Consider the following 24,737-nt stretch of genomic DNA (forward strand, 5'->3'; position numbering starts at 1 on the left):
TCCGGGGAAAAGTCTCTCGTCCACAGGGAGCGCCTGTGGGTGGAGTTTATTCTTTGCAGAAGCACAGTCCCCGTGGCCCTCCCTTGACTTCAGTCACAGCTGCTCCCGGCACCGCCGCACGTCCAGCCAAGCCCTGCCGTCCAGAGGCCACAACTCAGTCATTCTCATCTTCCTCCGACTCTGTCGCCGACTCGGACATGCCCTCTGGCAAGTCGTCTCCCATCTGTTGGAACCTTCCAGACTGGGCATCCCACATGTATGTGATGGTCACCTTGAACTCAGCCATCTCATACCCAAAAAGCTTCTGCAAGAGACACGGCAAGCCGGGAGTTGGGAGACGCGAGCGCAGATCCGGTGTGGGGGGGGATGCCCGTGGCAGGCAAGAGGGATGCTCCCAGCACAGCCCCGCGGACAGACTCACCAGGACCCGGGCCTGCTCCGGCGTCAGCACGTCGCCCTCCTTGCACACCTCATAGTCAGACAGCAGGGTCACCACACCTGCGGAGGTGGCCCCGAGTTACTTCTAAAGTTATGACTTTATTTGTGGGGAGGGGAGGGGGGGGAGGGAGAGAGGGAGGAAGGGAGGGAGAGAAAGGGAGAGAGAGGGAGAGAGAGGGAGAGAGAGACCTTCCATTCACTGGTTCTTTCCAGATGCCTGGAACAGCCAGGTTTGAGCCAGGCTGAAGCCAGGAGCCTGGAACTCCATCCTGGTCTCCCTCACGGGTGGCAGGGAACCAGGCACTTTGGCCAGCATCTGCTGCTTTATTTGCAGGAAGCTGCATTGGAAGCAGAGTTTCTGGGACTTGAACTGGCACTCCAATATAGCTTGTCAGTGTCGCCAGTGGCGACTTGAAAAGCTGTGCCATAACGCTGGCCCCGAGTTACTCCGGGCACGGATGGCCCACACAGCCTTGCTGCTCACTGCGCAGAGTTGGCAAGAATCAGGCAAGCTCCTCCGCCTTCCCAGCTCCAGCACACGAGGCAGCGGCTGCCCCCTGCAGCCCTCCCACGCACGCCCTGGCTGCAAGTGCCATCCACTTTCACCCCAGCTGTGAGCGGGCACTCTTCACTCACTGTCACCTAACAGGGTGGGGCTTACAGAAATACCTCGCTGAGGGGTGGGTGAGCGGCTGCTGGGGACCCCCATCCCACACCAGAGTGCTGCTTCCTGCTAATCAAGTGCCTCAGCCCCTCCCACCCACATGGGAGACGCAGGTGGAGCTCTAGGCTCCCAGTTTCAGCCGGGCCCACAGCTGCTGGGGCCACCTGGGGGGTGAACCAGCAGGTGGAAAACCTGTCACTCTGCCTGTCAAATAAATGAATCAAAACGGCAGCAGCAAGAAATGCTTCGCTGAGCCAGAATGGAGGTGCTTGACCCCTGCGCCCTTAGCCGTGGCCATGAGCTGCGGGGACAGCCATACCTCTCTTGAGGGCAGTGGGCAGGCCCAGCTGCCTCAGCTGTGGCTCCATGGAATGGGGGAACTGCTCCAGCGGCCCTGGGTCCAGGCTCACGGTGAAAGTGGCTTTGTTCCCAGCTCGCGCGTAGTCCATTTCCGCATACTTTGTGAACCACCTTAGGGAAGAAGAAAGTAGTGGGAGGGGGGGCTCCTCGTGGCCCCTCCCCCAGAACTGGCCAGCTGCCAGCCGGCAACTCCGTGCAGAGGGCAGAGAAGGGCCTGGTCACAGCCCACCCACCTGTGAGGACGCTTCCAGGGGCCAGTTCCAAGGCAGTGGCACCCCTCCTGGGGTCCCCCCTCCCCTGCCGTCCTCCTCCGGTCCCCCCCACTTACTCATTCACCTCCTCCTTGGTGCGGTCTGTGAAAAGGAGGCCGACTTCACCCCGCAACTTCTTGCTGACCTGCAAGCCACAGCGTGCCAGTCCGCTCGCACCGGGCCAGCACCGGCGCTCTACCAGAGGGATTGCACCCACCGGGGACGCGTGGCCAGGGCGCGAGACATCGTGGGCTGGGGGAAGGCGGCTGCTCCCTCGGTCTGGAGGTTATGGAAAACCCGAGCCCTGCTCTCCCTACCAGGGGCCGCCACGTGGCTCGGGGCACATGGGGAGCAGCAGTAGGCAGCTCTGCCCGCCCCCCCGCCGAGGGCTGGTGATGTACCTGATGCAGGTTATCTTTGTACTCATCAGCCGGGCTCCGGCCCAAAGCCACCATCATCACCTTGTTTTTGCCAAAGAACATCCTACCGAGAAAACAAGGTGTCTGTGAGGGACCCGCCCAGGTCAACATCAACCAGCCCAGGTCTCCAGCACCACGCTGACCCAGGCCCAGGGGGCATGGCCAGAGGACCCCACTTCTCCACACCACAGCCCACCACACTCTGTGCCCGGCCCAGGGACTCTTCCACTATCTCCCCCCGACAACGGCCGTATCTTGTCCACGGGCACGCTGTGCATTCTGTGTGGGACCCCTCCTGGCCTGGGCATATGGAAGAGGCACGTGCCACAGCCTGAACCAGAGCCAGCGCAGCCAGAGAGCCACCCCAGAGCCGTCCGCACGAGCACGACCCCAGCCAGGACAGCGCTGGGTGTGCCCCCGAGCACAGACGACAGCTCTAAACCTGGCGCGGTGCTCCTAGAAGGCCCGAGCTCCAGCATTAGGGGCCACATCCCAACCATCCCTGCGTTAACAACCACTTCCTGCCTCTGCGGAGCTCAAAGCCAGCCTCGCCTTGGCTAGGAGTCCCAGGGTGGGGCGCCGTGGGACCCAGGCACCGGCTCACCGGCTGTGCTTCCAGGCGTTCCGGATGTCTTTCAGCTTGTTGTTCCTCATGTTGGCCACGGAGAAGAGGAACAGGTACTTGTACGTGTCCACGCATTTCCGCAGCTGTGGGGTAAGTCAGGGAGTTGCCCGGATCCCAGGGACGGCATGGGCTGGGCACCGCTCTGGTCTCCAATGGGAAAGCCTCTGCTTTGGGCCCCATAACTGCACAAGCCCTAGGACCTGGACGCCCTGACCCTGTTGTCCCTTTACCTCCATTACCGAAACCAGGACCGCTGGGTATGGCCAAAGTGGAGCCAGTAGCCCAGACCCCATGGCTCTACCCCACCCCAACTCATCTGCAATCATAGCAGACAACACTTCTCTGCTTTGTCCAAGGGTAACCCAGAAACGTTTACTCGCTCTGGGGAGGGTCCCACTAAGGAGAAACATGAGGACTTATCTGCTCTCAGGGGAAGCGGCTCGGGTGAAATTCCAGCCCTAAGCAATGCAACTGGTGCAGGAGACCCTGCGCTCACCCAGCCCGGGGCCCGGGACTGGCAGGTCGGAAGCAGTGTGGTCACCCACTCCTGGTGACCCCCCGTGTTCGGATGGCGGGCATCCTGCTGAACCCAAGCGTCAGTTACCCCAGCTCTGAGATGGCCAGCCCATCACTAGGACGCAGTGGGAAAACACGTGCGACCACCTGGCCTGAGACGCGGCCAAGCTGCAGGGCCTCACCGCACCAGTCCTGCCGGGGGGCTGCTCAGGAGGAAACGGGCGCCTGTGTCCGCCCTTCGAAACCCACCCAACGCAAGCTCCGAGAGTCAAGAACAGGCGCTCACCTCTTCTATCAGGTTCTGCTTCAGCTCCAAGCCCTTCTTGGCAGTTTTGGTTAAGGACACTACCACAAGGGAAAACAAGCGGAGTGACGATCAGACATCCGCACGCCTGGAGACCCATCTCCTTCTCCGCCCTGGGGACCCATCTCCTTCTCCGCTTCAGTAGCTCGGCTGGACCAGGCGGCCTGAGGGGAGGCAGCCAGGCCTCTGCTGCCGTCGCTTCTCGCAGCGTCCCTGGAGGCCTACGTCCCAGCGTTCCCGGGTCTGGAGTCCCTTAGCCCCTTGGGCTGACCCCCAAGTCTCTACTTCCAGTCCCAGGTGAGGCGTGCTCCGGCTGCTGGCCTGCTCCGGCCGGCCTGAGCTGTGGCAAGCCGGGCTGTTATGTGTCCCCTACCCAGAGGAGCTGCCACGTGCCAGATCTGACCAGGAATCAAATCCTGCCAAACACCTAACACAGCACCACCGGCAATGTCCCCTTGCGCACCCTGCCCGGCACTCGCAGTCCCTCTGCACAAGGCACAGCGGACAAAGGCGAGCACACCAGTCAGCGGCCAGTGTGAGAGAGGAGGGCAAATGAAACACAGCCACTCACTCCCACGATACCCGCTGCTCCCACTCGGCCAGCGTCAGCCTTACTCGCCCTCTGCCCCCACCTTCACCCAGGCTACCAGCCTCTGACACTAAAGACCCCTCCCATCGCCGCTCGGATTAAGCTCCAGGAAGCCAGGCGTTTCCCTACCTCGGGACCCTGCACGGCGCGTTCCCCCCGAGACCGCCCAGGCTTCTGCTCGTCAGTGGGGCCCTCCCGGAACCGCACTACACAGGATGTCACTTCCACCTCTTTGCACCACGTTTATTCCACGAGGGCCACCACGATCTGACAAACCCCGTTTATCCCGCTTCTTATACCTTGGGGGATCCGTGATTAGTGCACGACTAAAGCGATTAGCGAGGACGTCCTTGTCCTAAGTGCCGCATCCTCCAATGCCCAACAAGTCCCAGACCCTTAAGCACTGTTGAAGATGCCAAAGCTCCCGAGTGACAGACGCCAGGAACGGTGTCTCAGGAGGCACCTCTCCTGGACGGACAAAGTCCAGGCATATGGGGACGGGGGCATCTGCGTGCGTGGGGCTAAAGGAAACGCAAGCAGAGAGTCAGACGCGGGGACACGCCTGTTCCGCAGCTCGGGAAAGGCAGCCAGGGCGGCGGGAGCGCAGAGACAGAGGGAAAACGGGGAGAGGCTGCGGTGGGGGACGCGGCCCAGCCTGGACGCTCGCAAAAGCGCTGGAAGCCAGGCCACAGAGCTGGTTTCCCCGCCCGGGCTCCAGCTCCCGCCGGTGATCCCGCCGCCCCGGGACCCACGCCAGCTCGCGGCGAGCTCCCCACGGACGTCCCGGGGACGCGCTCCGGGCCCCGCCGCCCCAAAGCCCCACCGCTGGGTCCCGTCTCCCGCTCGGCCCACCTTTCTTGTCCCGCTTGGACTTGGGCATCGCGCTGGAGCCACGTGCGGCTGAAAGTGGTGCGGCTCGCTAGGACCCCGGCGGCGCGGGGGCCTCTGGGACGCGCCTTGGAGGCTGCCCTCGCGTGTGCCTGACCCGATCTGCCCTGCGACCTGTCTCCCCTGGCCGTGCCGCCGCTCACGGGTTCGCCTGTGCTTGCAGGGCGGCTTGCCGGAGCGTCCTGGAGTCCTCCGGGCACTGAGCGCCCTACCGAAGGCCTGGCGAGCGGCCTCAACTCTATGGTTCCAGGGAGGCGGAGCCTGCGACCCGGTGCATGCCGGGCCGGCGGCGGGCGGGGCCTCGGGCCTGTCATGGCGGCGGCGTCCGCTTCCCGGTTCTGGTTCTGGGCTGCGCTGCTCATCCCTGCGGCCGCGGTCTACGAGGACCAAGTGGGCAAGTTTGACTGGTGCGTGCGCGTTGGGGTGATTCGGGAAGCAGGTGGTTGTTTTCCCAGCACCTGCGTCCGACCTGCTAACGGGCGGGAGGTTACCATGTCGCGGGGTCGGCTGCGGACCTGCGGGCCCCAGTGCAGAATGAAAACGGGGATCTCTTCTTCCAAAAAGAAGAATTTTAGGACGAGGTGCACTAAGCCGAGCATTGGGGGGAGTGCTTGTGGGACGGTGCGGGATGCCCGCCCGAAACCGGCCCTGTGGGGTTCTGGTGGGCGGTGACAGACGCGGCCCCCGGCGACCAGGCGTGCGTGGGGTGGCGGTGACAGGGCTCCCTGCGGCCGGGCGTGCGTGGGATTGTTCAGTGGGTACAGTGAGAATGGAGTATGTGAAAACACGCGTACAAACTGTCAAAGATCATAAAAATCTGCCTCTGCTAACTTAGTTTCTTTTTCTTGTTTCTAAGTATTTATGTATTGACTTGAAAGAGCAACAGAGAGGGAGAGATGGAGAGGGGAGCAGGACCTCCTAGTTGAAGAGAAACACTGACAGTCTTCCAGCTAATGCAATGCATAACGAGAGGGTCATGGTATATGGTAATGGAGTGGTTTGCTCCCCAGAGGGCCGGGCCAGGCCAAAGCCGGGAGCCATGGGGCTCCAACCCTGGTCTCCCACGTGAGTGGCAGGGGCCCACGTGCTTGGGCATCTTCCACTGCCTTCCCAGGCCCATCAGCAGGGAACTGGATCTGAAGTAGAACAAACAGCCCAAACTCGAATCGCCATGCAACACAGGGTGCTGGTATTGGGAGTGATGGCTTAATCCTCTGCACCACAGCACCTAGCCTTTTTTTTTTTTTTTTTTTTAATTTAATAAACGAGACCGAGCTGCACACGCCACAGGTGCTGAACGTGCTGGTCTTGCATTAGCTGCAGTGTGTAGGTACCGCCCATACGCGGTGGTTTCCATCTCGAGAGGGACCATACTCCCTTGGTGCTGGTGCAGGGTGCTGAAAGTGACCCAGCCCAGGCACAGCATGAGCACTGATGCAGATGGGTGCCCAGGGTGTGGGCTGGCAAGGGCTGGAGAGAACAGAGGCCCAGCCCCGTCTCTGGGGTCTTGTTGGCGTGCCTGCGTGCTTTATTATCCAGAGCGCAGTGACGGGAAGGGAAGCTTGGCAAGGTGGCGTCCCTACTCTTGTTTATAAGCTGCAGATCCACGTTTGTCACTGACAGCGGGGAAGAGTGTGCTGTTTGTTCCAGCATCGGCTTCTGTTCTTGTGGACGCCCCTTATGCATTGCATTAGCTGGAAGACCTGGTCTTTCTCTCCTGTGAGGAGGTCCTTCTCCCCTCTCGTTCCTGTGCGTCCGACTCCATGCATGGGAATCTTGCTTTCGGCATCGTCTGTTTATGAGCGAGCGTTTCTTGTGCGTCCTCAGGAGGGTGGTGGGGGTGGCCCTGTGACTTGTCCACTGCCACAGCGTTTGTGCCTGATGGTTTGGGGCCCTCGTGTCCCCTTGCACCCTCTTCTCAGGAGACAGCAGTATGTTGGGAAGCTTAAGTTCGCCTCCTTGGAATTTTCCCCCGGATCCAAGAAGTTGGTTGTGGCCACAGAGAAGAACGTGATCGCGGCATTAAATTCTCGCACCGGGGAGATCTGTGAGTGAGCCGCGGGACCGGGACCGCTCAGCTCGGGGGCGGGCAGGCTGGCCTCGGAGAACCTGAGCGGCCCGGCGCTCAGACCTGTGTGGCTGGGTCCCAAGTCCTAGAGGTGCCTCTCGTAGTGGGCTCTGATTCTTTCTTGTTTTCCTTTTCTTTCTTGTCTGAGTAGTTAACACACTCCTGTTAGCAGGCCGCTGTGGGTTGATTCCCTCAGCCTGGATTCAGAGCCCCCCACGTGCAGTGTGGCTGCGGAAGCCCCTGTTCCAGCCTGCGCCCCCTCTGTTACTCCCTCCGCTGGGCTTCAGGCACTGGCGTTGTGGAAGTGGGATTTACAATGGCTGCTTCTCCTGGGAATCGGATGGATTTCGTTCATCTTGCCGTGCTTGTCTATCCGGGTGCTGGTGGGGTGGGGATGGCAGTGCAGAGCCTCCCCCGGTACTTGCTGCAGGGGGCTGAATCGTTCCCCCTCAGCAGCACTCCTCCCACCCTCGAAGCAGCCTTGGATGCCCCCGTGCACAGCAGGATGTCCTCAGTTCTCTCCTAGTGCTCCGTCGGCTAACGTCTGGCTTTTGTTTCTCTCAGTGTGGCGCCACGTTGACAAGGGCACGGCGGAAGGGGCTGTGGATGCCATGCTGCTCCAGGGACAGGGTGAGCCGAGGCCTGCTGTGTCTCCTTCGTGGGGGAGGCCCCTCGTGTAGTCCCTGGTCCCTGCCTTCCTGCAGGGTCTGGTAGGAAAAGGAGAAGGGGGCTCCTGGCAGTGAAGGCTGTTTGCGTTCACACGTCAGAGGTGGGGCCCCTGCTCCTGGACCCCAGCAGCTGGCGGAGCAAGTCCAGGAAATGACTTCACCAGCTTTTTGCCTCTTCCAGATGCAATCACTGTGTCCAATGGAGGCCGAATCATGCGTTCCTGGGAGACTAACATTGGGGGCCTGAACTGGGAGATCACCCTGGACAGCGGCAGGTGAGGGCGGAAGCCGAATTCCATTGTGGCTGGGTTTGGGGCTCTGCGGGCAGCCAGAAATGCATGGAGAGCGACCCCAGGCCTCTGGACCCTTTCCTCAGGGCCCACTGAAGAGCCGCAGACCGTCGAATGCCCATCCTCGGTGCGCTTGAGGTTGTGCAGCACGTTAAGTCAGTGCACGCTCACCGGGCGCTTGCTGGGCGCAGAGCTCTGTGCCGGGTGTAGAGTTCATTCTCCTCCTCGATGCCTTCCTCACCGTGCGGTGATCTGTGGCTTTGCCATGTTCCACGTGTAGTTTTCGGTTTGGAGAACAGCTTGAGCTGCGGTCTCGTCTTGTCTGAATTACAGGGTCCTTTGCCTTGGCCTCCACATCTTAGGGTAGTGATTTCCTGGGTAAACACGTGGTGGCTGGGCCCCTGGCACACGTGTAAGTGTAACGGTTTCTGTCATCGAGGATGGTGATGGCGGCTTCTCTCTGGGGAGGCAGGCAGGCAGGCGGCTGAATCATGACGGCTCCATCCGGTGGCCGCGTGGTGGAGGGTTTGCTGGTTACTGTGAAGTCCCAGGGGATGGGAACAGCTCTGAGGAGATTCGGGGGCTCTGGGGAGCAGTGTGGCCCGATGGTTGTGAGTGTAGACTCTCGAGTCAACAGAGGACAGAGTCAGGTGCGACCCCTGGGCCTGTCTTCCTGCCCAGCCAGCAGCAGTGGCAGTGTTCCAGGTGGAGCCCTAGCCTGAGGCTCTGCAGGCGTGGGGCCGTGCTCACCTGTGCCTCTGCTCAGTTTCCAGGCGCTCGGGCTGGTGGGCCTGCAGGGGTCGGTGAGGTACGTCGCCGTCCTGAAGAGGACCACCCTTGCCCTCCACCACCTCTCCAGTGGCCACCTCAAGTGGGTGGAGCACCTCCCGGAAAGGTAAGGCCACCTCCTTGGGGGCCACAGCGGCCTCGTCCTGCTCCGCACAGGACCCTCTTCCTCCCCGCGGTTGGCTTTGACCCAGGCTGGTCCTGTGCTGCTAGCGTGTAGAGAGTGTTGCAGCCACCAGACGGGGGCCTGAGCACAAAACCTGTGGCTCTGTTAGGAGTTCCCTTTGCAGCGAGGAGAGAACTCTCAAACCAGGGTGTCAGAGCGGGAGCCGCTGGCTCGCTCATGGCCACGGTACCTCGGGCTTTTTGACTTGTAGTTCAGGTGAGACTGAGCCTTCCATTCATATTAAGAATCAGCACAACTGGGGCTGGCATTGTGGTGTAGCGGGTGAGGCCACCGCCTACATCCGGCATCCCGTCTGAGCACTGGTTTGAGTCCTGGCTGCTCCATTTTTGATCCAGCTCCTGCCACTGCACCTGGGAAAGTAGTAGATGATGGCCCAAGTGCCTGGGTCCCTGACACCCATGCGGGAGACTCAAATGTGGGCTCCCAGCGTCAGCCTGGCCCAGCCCCAGCCGGTGCAGCTATTTGGGGAGTGAACCAGTGGGTGGAAGATCACCCTTTTTGTCTGTCCTCCCTCTCTGTAATTCTGCCTTTCAAGTAAGTAAATAAATAAATCTTAAAAAGAAAAAACAAAAAAAGAATAAAGAAGAAGAAGAATTAGCCCAATGGAAGGAGCGGGGTGAGGTTTGAGGTGGTTTCCAGAGATCCTGTTGTGGAAAGCGTTGAAGCTGACAAGGAGCAGGAGAGAGTGAGGAGAAGACCTGCCCAGGCCCGCTGTGGGTGTTTCCAGAGTCTCTGGCAGGGATCCAAGCTCATATCCTGTGCTGACGAGGGGCAGGAGGGAGCATGGGAAACAGTCAATCTCCCCAGGGCAGCTGCGGGTGTTTCCAAAGTCTCTGGCAGGGATCCAAGCTCAAATTCCCATGCGCCAAGTGCAGAGCATCTGGTAGCAGCACAGGCCCCATAGGGGCTGCAGGGAATTGCAGTTCCCCGGCATCCCCCAAGGGATCAGCCTTGTTAGGTGACTGGTGCCCTATGGGCTGTGGGTAGGCCTGGTGTTGCCACATTGTCTGTCATTAAGAAGAGCTAGCTGGGGTCGGTTTTTGGCACTGTTGGTTAAGACACCACTTGGGATGCCTACATCCCGTGTCAGCGTGCCTGGGTTTGAGTTCTTGCTCTGCTTCCAATCCAGCTTCCTGCTAATGTGCACCCTGGGAGGCAGCAGGTGATGGTTGAAGCGCTTGGGTCCCTGCCATCCACGTGGAAAACCTGGATTGGGTTCTGGGCTCCTGTCTTTGGCCTGGTCTAACCTCAGCCATGGGGGGCATTTGAGGAGTGAACTAGTGGATCGAAATTCTCTCTCTGTTATCTCTCTCACTCTGCCTTTCAAGTAACTAGTCAAATAAAACTTGAAGAAATTTTAAAAAGCTGAAGTTGGATTTTGGTGTAGAATCTTAGCTCTAATGTTGACAACTGACTCAAATTCAAAACAAGGGGCCTAGTGGTTAAGATGTTGCTTGGGATACCCACACACCATATCAGAGTGCCAGAGTTTATGTCTGTCCCAGCTGCACTCCCAGTTCTAGCTTCCTGCTGATGTGTACCATGGGACTCACTGGTAATGACTGACGTGTGTGGGCCCCTGCCATCCATATGGGAGACCCAGATTGAACTCTGGGCTCTTGCCTTTGGCCTGGTCCAGCCCCAGCTGTTGTGGGCATCTGGGAAATGAACCAGCAGATGAAAGATGTCTGTGTCTTTGCCTTTCAGATAAATGAGATAGATAAAGCAAAACAAACAAGAGAAAATCCCAAAACTGCATGAGCCAGACTGGACTTCTTTGGGGACGGCCAGTTGGTGGCATCTGGATAGGGACCAGCAGCCCTGGTGTCGGGAGGCCCTGAGGGTGCCCTGTCCTAGGACTAAAGCTGTTCTTCCTGCTTGCCTTCCCTCTCTCAGCGACAGCATCCACTACCAGATGGTGTACTCCTATGGCTCCGGGGTGGTGTGGGCCCTTGGCGTGGTTCCCTTCAGCCATGTGAACATTGTCAAGTTCAATGTGGAGGACGGAGAGATTGTTCAGCAGGTACGGGAGGGTGTGTGGCTCAAGGAGTTTCGTCAGTGGGGAGGGCACTGGACGGAGGCCTTCTTGGCACTGGGGACCCGGGAACTGGGCTAGGCGCGTGCCAGAGCCATTATGGTCCCTGTTCATTATGGCTCCCTTCTCATCCAGCATTTATTTAATGTCTTTGCTTATGCACATGGAATTCTTTTGGGGGGCTGAAAAATTAGGATCTACTATTGCCCGTGGGTGTCTTCTGAGAGAGTGCCGTGAAATAGCCACAGGAACCCACACATGGTAGACAAATGCTTGTCTGAAGCTTCAGGTACAAAAGTTACCTGCTATATTCTTCCAGGGACCAGAAGGTGTCTCCTGGGTTTTTTTGTTTGTTTGTTTGTTTTTTCTTCTGACTTTGGAGGTTGGGGGCAGGTAGAGTGGGGGAGGAAGCACACCTGTGGAATGAGCTGTGACCCTTTGGAGTCCCCCAGTGGGACTCTGGCAGCGATGTCGCTGATGGGCCGTGAGGGGAGTGCAGCCCTTCCCCCCCTCCCGTGCAGTGTCTCCCCCGCAGGTCAGGGTTTCAACTCCGTGGCTGCAGCGCCTCACTGGAGCCTGTGGCATAGTGGATGACGCTGTCCTGGTGTGCCCTGACCCGAGCTCACGATCCCTCCAAACTCTGGCCCTGGAGACGGAGTGGGAGCTGAGGCAGATCCCACTGCAGGTGAGAGGCTGCAGCCGCCCCAGCCTGAGGCCTCCCCTCGGGGCTGAGAGGGTGGCAGGAGCTCCCCTGGAGGGTCTTTGGGCCAGGCTTGCTGCTTCCTTGCTGACCTGTGGCAGCAAGGCCTCTGGCTGACTGGGTGTGGGGGAAATGGGCCACTTCCCTTTGGGGGAGCTGAAGGGGTGCTTGTGGAGCCACCTGCTCTGGCCCAGTTACTTCCCTAGGCAAGGAGGGGCACTGACTTGTTGCCTTCCGGCTCTGATCTTCCTTCGTGGCCTCGCAGTCTCTTGACTTAGAATTTGGAAGTGGATTCCAGCCCCGTGTGCTGCCCACGCAGCCCAACCCAGTGGATCCATCTCGGGCCCAGTTCTTTCTGCAGCTGTCCGCAAGCCACTACGCCCTTCTGAACTACCATCACGGGGCCCTGAGCCTGCTCAAGAACTTCCCCCAGGTAACTGCAGGCCGTGTGCCTCGCTAGGGTTCAGGAGAGTCGGGCCGAGACGTGGGTGCTGGGAGCCAAGGCCTTGAAGCTGGAGGCATTTGCTGGGCACTCATGACACCGTCCCATCAGCGGTTTGGGCACGCGAGGCTTTCCCTTGGGGAAGCTGCAGAGGATCTTAAAATAAAACCGGTGCCCTTCTTTGAGTCTGCAGTGGGGACATAGATTAGAGCTGCCCTGTGGTTTCTCAGAGCCGCAGGGGGGTTAGGATTGACTTGTGCCTGTGTTGACATAGAGGAGCGTCCTGTTTTCATTCACAGGTGAATTGGGACCTCCCTCTGCTCTCAGATGTTATGTTCCAAAGTTGAGAGCACTTTCCACTCCATGGCGGGGGTTGGGGGTGAAGGGCTGACCCTGACAGGTGACCCTTTGTAAGGCTGCTGACCGGTACAGGCCCCATTCAGGAGCTGACAGCTCGCTTTTCCCCCAGACTGCCCTGGTGAGCTTTGCCACCACTGGGGAGAAGACAGTGGCCGCGGTCATGACCTGTCGGAATGAAGCGGTGAGTGCTGGGAATGGCAATGGGGCTTCCCTTGCTGTCCTTGTCAGGAGCCCTGGCAGTCAAAATGGGCACAGGAGTGGGATAGCCTGCCCGGGTCTCACCCCTGTCTCCCTGGAAGCGAGACCCCAGGATGCCAACCTCACTTTGATCTGGGACTCCTGGGGGTGGCATAGGCCTTGAGGCCTTGTGTGTCTTCTTCCAAGTGCGGAGATGGTGCAGACATGAAAGCTGCCCTCTGGTGACTGGGGAGTACCCTTGAGTGCGTTTTCTCCTGTCCTCTTCTCTTGAAGCAGAAACCTGGCAGTTCTGAAGATGGGCCAATGGGGAGCCTTTCAGAGAAGGCCAGTCCAAAGGTAGGGCATGGCATTGGGCAGGTTCTGGGCCCAGAGATGTGGGGGGCTACCCAGGAAAGTTGGCAGAGTAGCTGAAGCGAGGAGCAGATCTCCCAGAGCTCCCAGCCTCACATGGGGGGTGTCTCAGATACCAAGAGTGATGTTTCTCTTGACCCATTTTTATGGGGAGATAAGGAGGTAGAATTTCTAGAATCTGTTCCTAGCCACTCTCTCCTGTGGGCCTGAGTTTCCCCGTTACTTTTGGGGACTCAGCTGATGGATTTGGGTGGTAACTGTGCGCTTGCAGGAGGTGTGTGAGCCTGGCTGGGGTCGGAGTTGCTGCTGGGGCTTCCTCCCTGCCTCCTGGCCTTGCTCCTGGCCTTGCTCCTGGCCTTGCTTCTGCACAGCTGTGCCGGCTTCCTTCTGAAACAGCGTGTGCAGTTGTGACCTCATTCGTGCCTCGGGCCCCTCACTTCTGCTGTAGGACTCAGCTTTCTCTGCACTTCTATTTCCCTTTGCTTGTATTTCGCTTTCTGTCCTGGCTCCTTCTCTAAGGTATTTGCCTCTGTCCTTGCACTTGGCTTTGGGGGAATCCCTCCAGTTGACCCATGCTGTTTGTACCCCTAGAACTCGCTGGCTTGTTTCAACCAGACCTACACCATTAACCTCTACCTGGTCGAGACGGGCCGGCGGCTGCTGGACACAGCGATCACATTTAGCCTGGAACAGAACGGCACTCGGCCTGAGAGGGTAGGTAGAGCCCTTGTCTGGATTCAGTCCTGCAGGCTTCTCAGCGTGAACATTCGTTTGCTCAGAGCTGGGTCACCGCCATGGGGCCTGGGTAGGCCTCTCGGGACATGGTGCTAGTTCTTCTGAGCCACTGACTCACCGTGAATAACAGTGACAGCAGGTATTACGTACTCCGAGTCAGGCCCTGTGCTTTTTCCTTGCTTCGCCCTCCCAGCAGTCTTGTGAAAGGGTTGTTACTGACCTGGCCTCAGTTACTGACCTGTGGCCCAGTGGGATTCAGCCCCCTGTCTGCAGTCACAGAGCCAGTGAGACGTGTTGCTGGGGTTCAGGCTCAGGGCTGACTCCAGAGCTGCACTCAGTGCCACTACCCAGGGTGGCCTCTGTAGACATCGAGCTTCGTTTCTCAGCCTCTTGGCTGTGGCATCTTCAACTCTCAATGGAAAGTCTGAACGTGGCCTCTCGGTTCTTTGCGGGATGTCATTGGAGCATCGCGAATGCCACAGTTTTGTGAAATACTCAAGTTCCTTCATAGAGTGGTCCAAGGTACCTCGGTCCCACTGTTGTAATATCCGCTATCTGACTGGCGTCCAGGCGTGGCTGTGTTGTTTGGACATCAGACAGTGTTGCGTCTGGGGTGCGGTGCTCTGAGAGCATCCGGGTTCTCACTGACCGCAGTGACCGGCTTGGCTTGCAGCTCTACATCCAGGTGTTCTTGAAGAAGGACGACTCGGCGGGCTACCGCGCCCTGGTGCAGACGGAGGACCACCTGCTCCTCTTCCTGCAGCAGCTGGGTGAGGCCCCCACTCCCCCCGGGCTCCGGGGAAAGGCTCCGGGGGTATGTGCCCTGTGTGTTTCCAGAGTCTGTGTTTGAACAATCCCTTGGCATGCCAGGGTGGGACATAGAACGTTCCTCTCTAGCCCTGTTGGTTCCAGCCGCTTGCTCTGCTGTTCTGTTTTCACAGGAGGGCTGTAGGGATCTCTGAGCCTCCTGGGAGAGTCTTGCGAGGGCTGGGAGGTAGACTCAGGTTGTAAATGTGACTTCCACAGCAGGGAAGGTGGTGCTGTGGAGCCGTGAGGAGTCCCTGGCAGAAGTGGTGTGCCTGGAGATGGTGGACCTCCCCCTCACCGGGGCGCAGGCTGAACTGGAAGGAGAATTTGGCAAGAAGGCAGGTAAGAGCCCAAGAGGTAGGGATAGCAGAGGGGCTGTTCTGGGGATGGGCTTGTTAGTTGGGCTCCAAGAGAGACCATCTCATGGTGTCCTGGCTTCCTGGGCCCAGCCAAGTGGCCCTCTGTTTGGAACAAGCTCTGTGACCAATATCCAGTGTGATTGTGCCCAGACAGTGTATGTAACGCCTCCCTCCTCTGAAGGAGCCAGCTGTGAACCTCCCTGGATGGAGAGCCTGAGGGAATAGGTTTAGTGTGGTCATAGTTGCCATTGCCTGTCTGCCTAGAGGTTGTCAGGCCCTGTATCCCATCATCCAGAGAGACGTGACTGGGTTGGTCTGGTTTCTGTGGAAATAGCTCAGTGTCCTCTGAAACCCACTACAGTCCCAACCCCTAGGATGAACTTGGTTCACTCTGCTCTGGTTTGGTCCTGCCTCCTCCGTCTCTCCCGCCCACAGATAGTTATTGAGGGCCTCCTCTGTCTGAGCCAGCTACTCTGCCTAGGCATTGCCAGTTGTCGCAAGCCGAGGATTAATTTGAGTTTACTATTTGTTTCTGCTGCCTGGATCCAGCAATTCAAGGTACAACCTGCTTCTCGCTGCCTTGTTGCTCCTGATCTGCCCACTTGGCTAGCTTCTGGTTTACCGCCTGGTTTTCCTGACATGCATCAGTGTGGCACATACTGTGTGTACCTGGACTGCTTGCCTGTGACTTGTCCTGTTTGCCTCTCACTTCTCTTCCTTAAATTGAGACTGGTGGAAAATAAGATAAACAAAGGCTCTCCTCCTTTTTCGGGAGCGCTTGCTGTATACCAGGCTCTGTGCCAAATCTTGTATGTCCCTCATGTGATCTGATCTCTGCAACAGCCTCTGGGTCGCATGCCGTTTAGCAGACAAGGAACCTGAGGCAAAAAGGTTAAGTATGTTTCCCAAGGTCACACAGCAGTGAGTAGTGCAGCTGGGACTCTAATCCAGGCCCGCCAGACTCCAGACACCACATATGTTCCTTACCATGTCACCTGGCCTCTGTCACCGAATCTTGGTCTCTGGAGGAGATTGAAGGGTTGTGGCTTCTTTGACGGAGTGGGAGATAGAGTGAATGAGGACCCTGGGAATGGATTGCAGGTCAGCCCAGTAGTAGCAGATTAAACAGCTGACAAGTGGGAAGGCCACAGTGGGAAGTGGAGGCACCTGCACCCGACACGTGCACCTCTTTGGCTTGATCATGGCACGCGGCAGCCTTCCTCTGGCCCTCCTGGACGTGGGGCTGAGGAGGGGACATTCACAGCATGGCTGCATCCTGCATGGCTGATCCCTGATCGCCTAGTCTCTTTCTAAGACTCTAGGCAGGTGAAGTGGTGAGAGCCCAGGTAAGTAGGTTTGGAAGCTCCTGCATGGCTGTGCCTGAGTGTGAGACAGTCAGCATCGACGCAGACTGGGCTGTCCTGGGAGTGACTCGACACTGCACAGGACGGGCAGGAAGAAAGCCCGTGCCTCCTTGCTGGACACCAGGTCTGATGCGGGCTGGGTTTCCTTTTCCTTGACACCAGACGGCTTGCTGGGTATGTTCTTGAAACGCCTCTCGTCTCAGCTCATCCTGCTGCAGGCGTGGACTTCGCACCTCTGGAAAATGTTTTATGATGCCCGGAAGCCCCGAAGTCAGATTAAGAATGAGATCCACATCGACACCCTGGCCAGAGACGAATTCAACCTCCAGAAGATGATGGTGATGGTAACGGCTTCTGGCAAGGTGAGAGCCTTCCCGGGTTCCTGAACCTTCTGAGGTTCTGGAAGCAAAGCGCCTCCGCGGGGGGTGGTGCGGGTTCCGAGTTTCAAGGGTAGGATGGGTCTTTGGCATCTCGTTCTGGTAGTGAGCCCAGCATTTGTTTGTCTTGCAGCTTTTTGGCATTGAGAGCAGCTCTGGCACTATCCTGTGGAAGCAGTATCTGCCCAACATCAAGCCAGATTCCTCCTTTAAACTGATGGTCCAGAGAACCACTGCCCATTTCCCCCACCCCCCACAGTGCACCCTCTTGGTGAAGGACAAGGTGAGGCTGGCCAGAGCGGGGCTGTGTTTCCCACCATAAGTTCCTCCTGGGCCCTTGGCTTCTGTGGGGTTCAAGGCGGACTTTTAGGGCTAGAACTCTGTTTCTTTCCAGCGTCTTGCCTGGGTGGAGGTGCTGTCCAGCACTGCTGTGGAATTGCCTTCCAAGTGGCTGTGACTTCAGCCAGTTTCCTTCCCTCCCAAACATGGCTGTGTTGTTGGTATTGCGTGGCTGTTTGCTCTGTGTGAGGGACAGCAGGACACAGCCTCCCAGAACGAGAGAGGATTTTTATGGATTCGTTCTGGCATTGTTAGGAAGGGCTTGGCGGCAGACATTCTGCTGGAGTGGCCGTCCGTGGGTTGAATGGGTGCTTGATCCTTGTGTTTGTGCCTCAGCATGGCCAGTTTGTGGTTAGGTTTGGAGCCCGAGACAGTTTTTCCCTTTTGCCATGAGCCCAGGAGACCATTCGCCTTCAGCTATGGATTGATTTCCCACAGAGGGTGGGCATGAGGGAAGCCGTCACGTTTGAACGAAGCCCCCAGCTTTCCAGATTTACCCTTGGGATTTGCACTCTTGTGGGTGGAGTCTGATGATTTGCCTGCCCATTTTAGGAGACGGGAATGAGTTCTCTGTATGTCTTCAATCCCATTTTCGGGAAGTGGAGTCAGGTGGCTCCCCCGGTGCTGAAGCGCCCCATCTTGCAGTCCCTGCTTCTCCCGGTCATGGATCAGGACTATGCCAAGGTGTTGCTGCTGATAGATGACGAATACAAGGTACCGTGTCCTCAGATGAGAGCACTGGGTGGAGTCGGTGTGTCTGGGGCATGGTCAGATGCAGGTGGCCGGCCAGAGAGGGAGTGCTGTCCATAGTCAGCACACATTGGTGCTGAGGCCATCCCTAAGAGTTGTGATTAAGGACTCAGGCCATCTTCTGCTGCATTCCTAGGCCACAGGAGAGAGCCGGATCGGAAGTGGAGCAGCTGAGTCTCGAACCGGCACCCACATGGGATGCCAGCACTTCAGGCCAGGGCATTAACCCGCTGCACCACAGCACTGGTCCCATCTCGCTCTCTTTTTTTTAAAGATTTATTTATTTGAAAGGCAGAGTTACAGAGATGCACAGAGAGAGAGAGGTCTTCCATTCGCTGGTTTACTCCCCAGATGGCCACTATGGCCGCAACTGGGCCAATCCAAAACCAGGAGCCAGGAGCTTTTTCCAGGTCTCCCACATGGGTGCAGAGGCCCAAGGACTCGGGCCATCTTCTACTGCTTTCCCAGGCCATAGCAGAGAGCCGGATGGGAAGTGGAGCAGCCAGAACCTGAACTGGCACCCACATGGGATGCTGGCACTGCAGGCGGTGGCTATATGTGCTACGCCACAGCGCCGGGCCCTAGAGCTTCCATACTTGGCAGCACTCAGCTTTTTTTTTTTTTTTTTTTTTAAAGATTTATTTATTTGAAAGAGTTACAGAGAAAGAGAGAGAGAGATGGAGAGAGATTTCCATCAGCTGATGGGACCAGGCCAAAGCCAGGAACCAGGAGCTTTATCTGGGTCTCCCACATAGATGCAGGGGCCCAAGCACTCGGCATCCTCTGCTGCTTTCCCAGGTACATTAGCAGGTAGCTGGATCAGAAGTAGAGCAGCAGGACTCGAACCAGTGCCCAGATAGGATGTTAACATTGCAGGCTGCGGCCTTACCCGCTATGCCACAGTGCTGGCCACCAATGCTCGGCTTCTTAATAGAACTAAATTGAAGCCCTAAACTGAGTTCAGGAGGCTTGAGTTCTTTTTAGACTGTGATTCTTTCATTCTCAAGGCTCTCTTTGCTGGGGAAACGATAATGAGCCTTGGGAGTCTGGGTTAGCGAGTGTGAGCCTTCCCTTTAACGACTCTTCTTGGGCCCCCTGAAGGTCACGGCGTTTCCCGCCACTCGGAACGTCCTGCGACAGCTGCATGAGCTCGCCCCTTCCATCTTCTTCTATTTGGTGGATGCAGAGCAGGGCCGGCTCAGTGGATATCGGCTTCGAAAGGTAGGGAAGTAGGGTCCTGCCAGCCTCCTTGGGAGAGAGAAGTGAGTGCTTCTTAGTTATTTGGCTAAAAGCGGTGACCCATGCTGCTTATCCTGTTGTAAACTCAGACCAGCGTAATCCTGATGTCTCATTCAGCCAGCCATCTGTTCATACTGATGGAGAACAGCTGTGTGGCAGCACTGTTCCCACTGCTGCTGATAGAGCAGTGCCCAGGAGGCCAAATCTCTGCCCCACGGAGCTTCCCTTCCACACCACTCGTCTACGGCAGAGGAAGGGGCCTTTGTCTCCCTTCTTGGGAGGGTGGCAGGTGGGAGAGCGAAGGTGAGGTTGTTGACTAACTGGAGAGAATGTGTACCTTGAAGTTTACTTCTAGAAAGGAGGTCAGTTGGCTCTGAATCTAACATATTTGAGCCCTTCTTTCTTTTATGATTTTTTTTTAAAGATTTATTTATTTGAAGGCAGAGAGAAAGAGGTCTTCCATCCACTGGTTCACTCCCCAGATAGCTGCAATGGCCGGAGCTGTGCCCATCTGAAGCCAGGAGCTTCTTCCGGGTCTCCCACACGGGTGCAGAGACCCAAGGAGTTGGGCCATCTTCTACTGCTTTCCCAGGCCATAGCAGAGAGCTGGATCGGAAGTGGAGCAGCCAGGACTGGAACTGGCACCAATATGGGATGCTGGCACTGCAGGCGGCAGCTTTACCTGCTGCGCCACAGCACCAGCCCCAACAAGTTATTTATTTGAATGGCAGAGTGGCAGGGTATGGAGTAGGGGAAGAGAAAGATCTTCCACTGTTGGCTCATTTTCCAAATGGCTCCAACAGCTGGGGCTGAGCTGGGCTGAAGCCAAGAGACCAGAACATCATTTTTTCTCACATGTGGGTGGCTGGGTTCAAGCACATGGGCCATCTGCTGTTTTGCAGGCACATTAGCAAGGAGCTGGATTAGAAGTGGTGTGGAACTTGAACCTGCACTTTGATATGGGATACTGGTGTTGCAAGCAGTGGCTTAACCCACTGTGCCACAACATTGACCCTCTCTCTTTAAAAAAAATTATATTTATTTATTTGAAATCCAAAGTGATAGAAAGGGAGAGCCAGAGAGAGAAATCTCCATCTCCTGGTTCATTGCCCATATGACTGTAGTGGCTGGAGGTAGGCCAGGCTGAAGCCAGGAACCTGGAACTCTTTCTGCTATCCTTTGTGGGTATGGGGGCACAAGGACATGGGCTGTCCTCCATTGCTCTCCAAGGCAACATTAGCAGGGAGCTGGATCAGAGTGGAGCAGCTGGATGGTGAACCAGCGCCCACATGGGATACTAGCATTACAGGTGGCAGCTTAACCCACTGTGCTACAATGCTGACTCCCCAATTTTTTTTCTTACTCAAGTGGAATTGGAATATATTTATTATTATGAATTTTTTCATGTTATATATTTTCTACCTTATTTTTTTGTTCATCAGGTTTTTTTTTTTGTTTTTTTTTTTAAGATTTATTTTTTGAAAGGCAGAGTTTCAGAGAGGGAGACACAGAGAAAGAAAGATCTTCCATCTGCTAGTTCACTTCCCTAATGGCCATGATGCCTGGGGCTGGTCCAGGCCAACGCTAGGATCCTGGAGCTCCGTCTGGATCTCCCACATGGATAGGAGGGCCATCTTTCACTGCTTTCTCAGGTGCATTAGCAGGGATAGGAATCTGAAGTGGAGCAGCCGGGACTCAAACTGGTGCTCATATGGAGATGCTCAGCATCACAGGTGACAGCTTGGCCCACTGTGCTGCGGTGCCAGCCCCAGCTCATTTTTTATTATAATACAGTATTGAGAAAAGTACAAAATCACAAGGTTATGCCTCAGTGAACCTTGACAAAAGGGATACACTTGTGTGTGGTGGTCAGATCAGAAATAGCACAGGCACCTAGGGAGGCACCTGGGCCCCTTTCTACTCACCCAGCTGCCCTGCTCTCAAGGGCTCCACATCTTTATCTGTAGAATGCATGTATGATAACATATTTAGTACTAAATGTGTGTTGATTTCCTGTGTCTGTGAAGAGCAGTTCAGGAAACATCTTGAGGTCCCTGCCATCTTAGTAATTGCCTGCTGACCCCATATGCAAGGTTCTTGGATTTTCTTAATAAGTGACCAGTGTTCCTTGTGTGGTTCCTACTCAGATAAATGATAGACTATTATCAAGTATTCTCTTTTCTTACTGGCTTTGCCATCTGCCTTAATCAAACTGAGAATTAAAATAAAGCTTCCTCCCAGAGCAGATCTGCATTGCTGTGTGCTGGATCTTCCGCAGATCCTGAAGTGTGGGACATGAGCTGCAGCCGTGTCAAGTCCCCGTGTACGCTGACCATGAGTGCTTTGCCCTGCTCTAGGATCTCACCACGGAGCTGAGCTGGGAGCTGACCATTCCCCCAGAAGTGCAGCGGATCGTCACGGTGAAGGGGAAACGCAGCAGCGAGCACGTCCACTCCCAGGGCCGCGTGATGGGGGACCGCAGTGTGCTCTACAAGGTGCAGCCTAGCAGCTGTCAGTGAAGGGGCTTTGAATTCTGGCGCTAGGACTTGGTGGATATAGGACCCTGGGCAAGTCATTCAGTCCCTTTGAGCCTCGGCGTATGGTCTGTGAAATGGACACAGTGTACTTCCTTCTGAGCTTGGTGATGGTCACTTCAGACACTCATGCTTAGGGCAGTGGCCAGCATCTGGTAACTACTCGGTAGTTAGCTCTCCCTCTTGGTGGAGGGAGGGTGTTCTGACAGAGCGTTCCGGGGTTGGCCCTTACTGGAGCCTTTGCAAACTCCATTTCTGTGACCCAGCACTCTCGTTGGTGGAGAAGGGAGGGAGACAGGTGAATAATGGGCGGTGAAACTGTTCCCTGAGAGACTCGCTTGGTCATCAAGCCCACTGGCCCACCGTCCGCAGAGCGGAGACGGACCTGAGGGAGATCCAGCATGGGGCACTTGCTGTTGCACCAAGCGGGAGGCAGTGCAGCCGAGTGCAGACCCCAAGTTGGACTCTCAGGTTCTGACTCGGCTCTGCGGGGACGAGCTGTTCATGGGTGATTGCATGGGGGCTGCCTAAACTTCATTTCACCAGCACAGTGGGACGAACAGCACTGACACAGAGCGCTGCTGGGGGATTGGTGATAATATGTCCAGTGACTAGAACGGTGCCTGCCGTGAAGGCAGTGCCCGGCAGCGCTGTTCAGTGGAGTTCTGTGTTGAGCGGTGCCTTGTCTGTGGCAGCAGTCAATTTTAACTCGTTCACAATGAGCAAGGTATAAGTCCATTTGACTTATACTAGAAAAATGCATACCATTGTGTAATTGTCTTTGCAAGGTAAAGCTGACTAACATACTTGCATTTTAGATGCAGAAAAGAGTACTCGCTAGGTGTAGGACTGTTCGATTCGCGTTTGTTAGGCAAATATTTTAGGTTAATCACATTTTATTTTGATATAGTTTTATAGAAAAGCTGCAGAGAGGGGCCGGCGCTGTGGCATAATAGGCTAAGCCTCTGCCTACAGCTCCGGCATCCCATATAGATTCCGGTTCAAGTCCTGGCTGCCCCACTTCCATCCAGCTCTCTGCTATGGCCTGGGAAAGCAGTAGAAGATAGCCCGAGTCCTTGGGCCCCTGCACCCATGTAGGAGACCTGGAAGAAGCTCCTGGCTCCTGGCTTTGGATCGGTGCAGCTCCAGCCATTGCAGCCATTTGGGGAGTGAACCAGTGAAAGGAAGACCTTTCTCTGTCTGTCTCTCCCTCTCTGTCTTTAACTCTACTTTGCAAATAAATAAATAAAATCTTTCAAAAAAAAGAAAAGCTGCAAAGATAGTAATAGGGTTCCCGGAGCCCCGTCACCTAGCTTTCCTTAGAGGACTGTGGTCCATTTGTCTTCTAAGAAGACAGCATTGCTGCATGGCTGTTCACTCACGCGGGGCTTTGTTCGGGCTTCATCGCTTCTCCACTGGGGTCACCCTTCCCTTCTGGGGTCTCACGCTGCATTGGGTCATCAGGTTTTCTTAGTGCCCCCTGGTCTGTGACATTTTCTCAGTTGGTCCTTGTTTTTCATGACCTTGACAGTTTTGGAGTCAGATGCCGTGAAGAGTGTCTCTCAACTTCGATTGGTCTGACAGTTTTCTTTCTTTCTTTTCCTTTTTAAAGATTTCATTTGTTTATTTGAGAGGTTGAGTTACAGACAGAGAGAGGGAGGGACAGAGAGAAAGATCTTCCATCTGCTGTTTCACCCCCGATATGGCCGCAATGCCCGGAGCTGCACTGATCCGAAGCCAGGAGCCAGGAGCTTCTTCCAGGTCTCCCCTGTTTGTGTAGGGGCCCAAAGACTTGGGCCATCTTCCACTGCTTTCCCAGGCCACAGCAGAAAGCTGGATTGGAAGAGGATCAGCAAGGACATGAACTGACGCCCATATGGGATGCTGTTGCCAGAGGTGGAGGCTTAGCCCACTACGCCATAGCGGCAGCCCCTTTTTCTCTTTTTTAAAATTTATTTATTTATTTTAAAGTCAGAGTGACAGATTTTTTTTTTTTTAAGATTTATTTATTTATTTATTTGAGAGGCAGAGTTACAGAGACAGGGAGAGACAGAGAGAAAGGTCTTTTGTCTAATGGTTCACTCACCAAATGGCTGCAATGGCCGGAGCTGGGCCCATCCGAAGCTTAGAGCCAGGAGCTTCTTCCAGGTCTCCCCAGTGGGTGTAGGGGCCCAAGGACTTGGGCCATCTTTTGCTTTCCCAGGCCATAGCAGAGAGCTGGATCAGAAGAGGTGCAGCCAGGACTTGAACCAGTGCCCATATGGGATGCCATAGTGCCGGCCACAACAGAGAGATCTATCTGCTGGTTTATTCCCCAAATGGCCACAGTGGCTGGTCCCAGGCCAGACTGAAGCCAGCCAGGAACTTAGAACTCCATCTGTGTCTCCCATGTGGGTCGCAGGGACTCAAGTACTTGAAGCATCTTCCATTGCTTTCTCAGATGCGTCAGCAAGAGGCTGGGTTGAAAGCAGGGCAGCTAGGACTGGAGCTGGTGCTTCAGTGTGGGTGCTGGCACTGCGGGCGGTGACCTAGCCTGCTGGTGAATTTTGGGAAGGAATACTGCGGAGGTGAAGCAGCCAGCACTACTTGAGTGCCTGCTGGATGCCAGACACTCTCTTTATTTTTATGTTTTATTTATCTGAGAGAGACAGAGAGCTCTCATCTGCTGGTCCGCTCCTGACATGCCTGCGACAATTGGAACTGGACCAAGCTGAAGCCGAGGCCAGGAGCTCAATCTGGGTCTCCGATGTGAGTGGCAGGAAACCAGTCACCTGAGTCGTCACCGTTGTCTCCCAGAGTCTGAATTAGCAGGAAGCTGCTGGTTTTCAGCAGAGCTGGATATTGAATAGGCTTTCTGGTATGGGACGTGGGTGTCTTAACTAGCCTCTCAGCTGCTAGCCCAACCACCTGTCCCCAGGCGTTCTTTTAGACACTGAAGTACATCAGTGAACCAGACAGACAAAGCCCTGTCCTCATTAGGCTGTCCTTGTACTTGGGAGGACCCAGTAATAAAGAAAATAGGTAAATTATATAGGCGACTGCTTCTGTCCCAGAGGAAAACACAGCCAGGGAGAGGGAAGGGGAGCACAGGACA

General features: G+C 56.2%; 2 protein-coding genes across 11 annotated transcripts in view; one reads left to right on the top strand and one right to left on the bottom strand.

Annotated features, from left to right (window-relative positions):
• MRTO4 (MRT4 homolog, ribosome maturation factor) lies at window positions 1–5,159 on the bottom strand. The gene is made up of 8 exons (XM_002716008.6): window positions 5,019–5,159; window positions 3,560–3,618; window positions 2,737–2,840; window positions 2,115–2,196; window positions 1,791–1,858; window positions 1,422–1,573; window positions 422–498; window positions 1–304 (listed from the first exon to the last, which is right to left on the bottom strand). The coding sequence occupies exons 1-8, from the start codon at window positions 5,044–5,046 to the stop codon at window positions 155–157; spliced, it is 720 nt and encodes a 239-aa protein (XP_002716054.1). The 5' UTR covers window positions 5,047–5,159; the 3' UTR covers window positions 1–154.
• EMC1 (ER membrane protein complex subunit 1) overlaps window positions 5,070–24,737 on the top strand; it is a 25,370-nt gene continuing 5,702 nt past the window's right edge. Inside the window, exons 1-18 of one of the 10 annotated variants that reach the window (XM_008265789.5) lie at window positions 5,070–5,461; window positions 6,977–7,101; window positions 7,687–7,752; window positions 7,972–8,065; window positions 8,847–8,975; window positions 10,950–11,076; window positions 11,624–11,773; window positions 12,054–12,221; window positions 12,700–12,771; window positions 13,065–13,124; window positions 13,731–13,853; window positions 14,548–14,644; window positions 14,901–15,023; window positions 16,567–16,766; window positions 16,915–17,064; window positions 17,673–17,834; window positions 18,972–19,091; window positions 21,467–21,604. In XM_008265789.5, coding sequence (XP_008264011.3) covers window positions 5,295–5,461; window positions 6,977–7,101; window positions 7,687–7,752; window positions 7,972–8,065; window positions 8,847–8,975; window positions 10,950–11,076; window positions 11,624–11,773; window positions 12,054–12,221; window positions 12,700–12,771; window positions 13,065–13,124; window positions 13,731–13,853; window positions 14,548–14,644; window positions 14,901–15,023; window positions 16,567–16,766; window positions 16,915–17,064; window positions 17,673–17,834; window positions 18,972–19,091; window positions 21,467–21,604 — 2,271 coding nt within the window. In that variant the 5' untranslated portion in view covers window positions 5,070–5,294. Of the gene's footprint in view, window positions 5,462–6,976; window positions 7,102–7,686; window positions 7,753–7,971; window positions 8,066–8,846; window positions 8,976–10,949; window positions 11,077–11,623; window positions 11,774–12,053; window positions 12,222–12,699; window positions 12,772–13,061; window positions 13,125–13,730; window positions 13,854–14,547; window positions 14,645–14,900; window positions 15,599–16,566; window positions 16,767–16,914; window positions 17,065–17,672; window positions 17,835–18,971; window positions 19,092–21,466; window positions 21,605–24,737 lie in introns of those variants that run through there. The other 9 variants (XR_016211257.1, XR_016211258.1, XM_051858044.3 and 6 more) reach the window with 9 other exon arrangements.

Source organism: Oryctolagus cuniculus, chromosome 7 (assembly GCF_051225735.1).
Source record: "Oryctolagus cuniculus isolate XC-2025 breed Fujian yellow rabbit chromosome 7, ASM5122573v1, whole genome shotgun sequence".
Taxonomy (NCBI): Eukaryota; Metazoa; Chordata; class Mammalia; order Lagomorpha; family Leporidae; genus Oryctolagus; species Oryctolagus cuniculus.

Excerpts from the sequence above, each read along its gene's own strand:
- MRTO4 (XM_002716008.6), bottom strand. The coding sequence starts at position 5,046 with ATGCCCAAGTCCAAGCGGGACAAGAAAG. Across the intron at positions 3,619-5,018 it reads GTCCAAGCGGGACAAGAAAG|TGTCCTTAACCAAAACTGCC; the intron begins GTGGGCCGAGCG and ends CCCTTGTGGTAG. Across the intron at positions 1,859-2,114 it reads ACAAAGATAACCTGCATCAG|GTCAGCAAGAAGTTGCGGGG; the intron begins GTACATCACCAG and ends TGTGGCTTGCAG.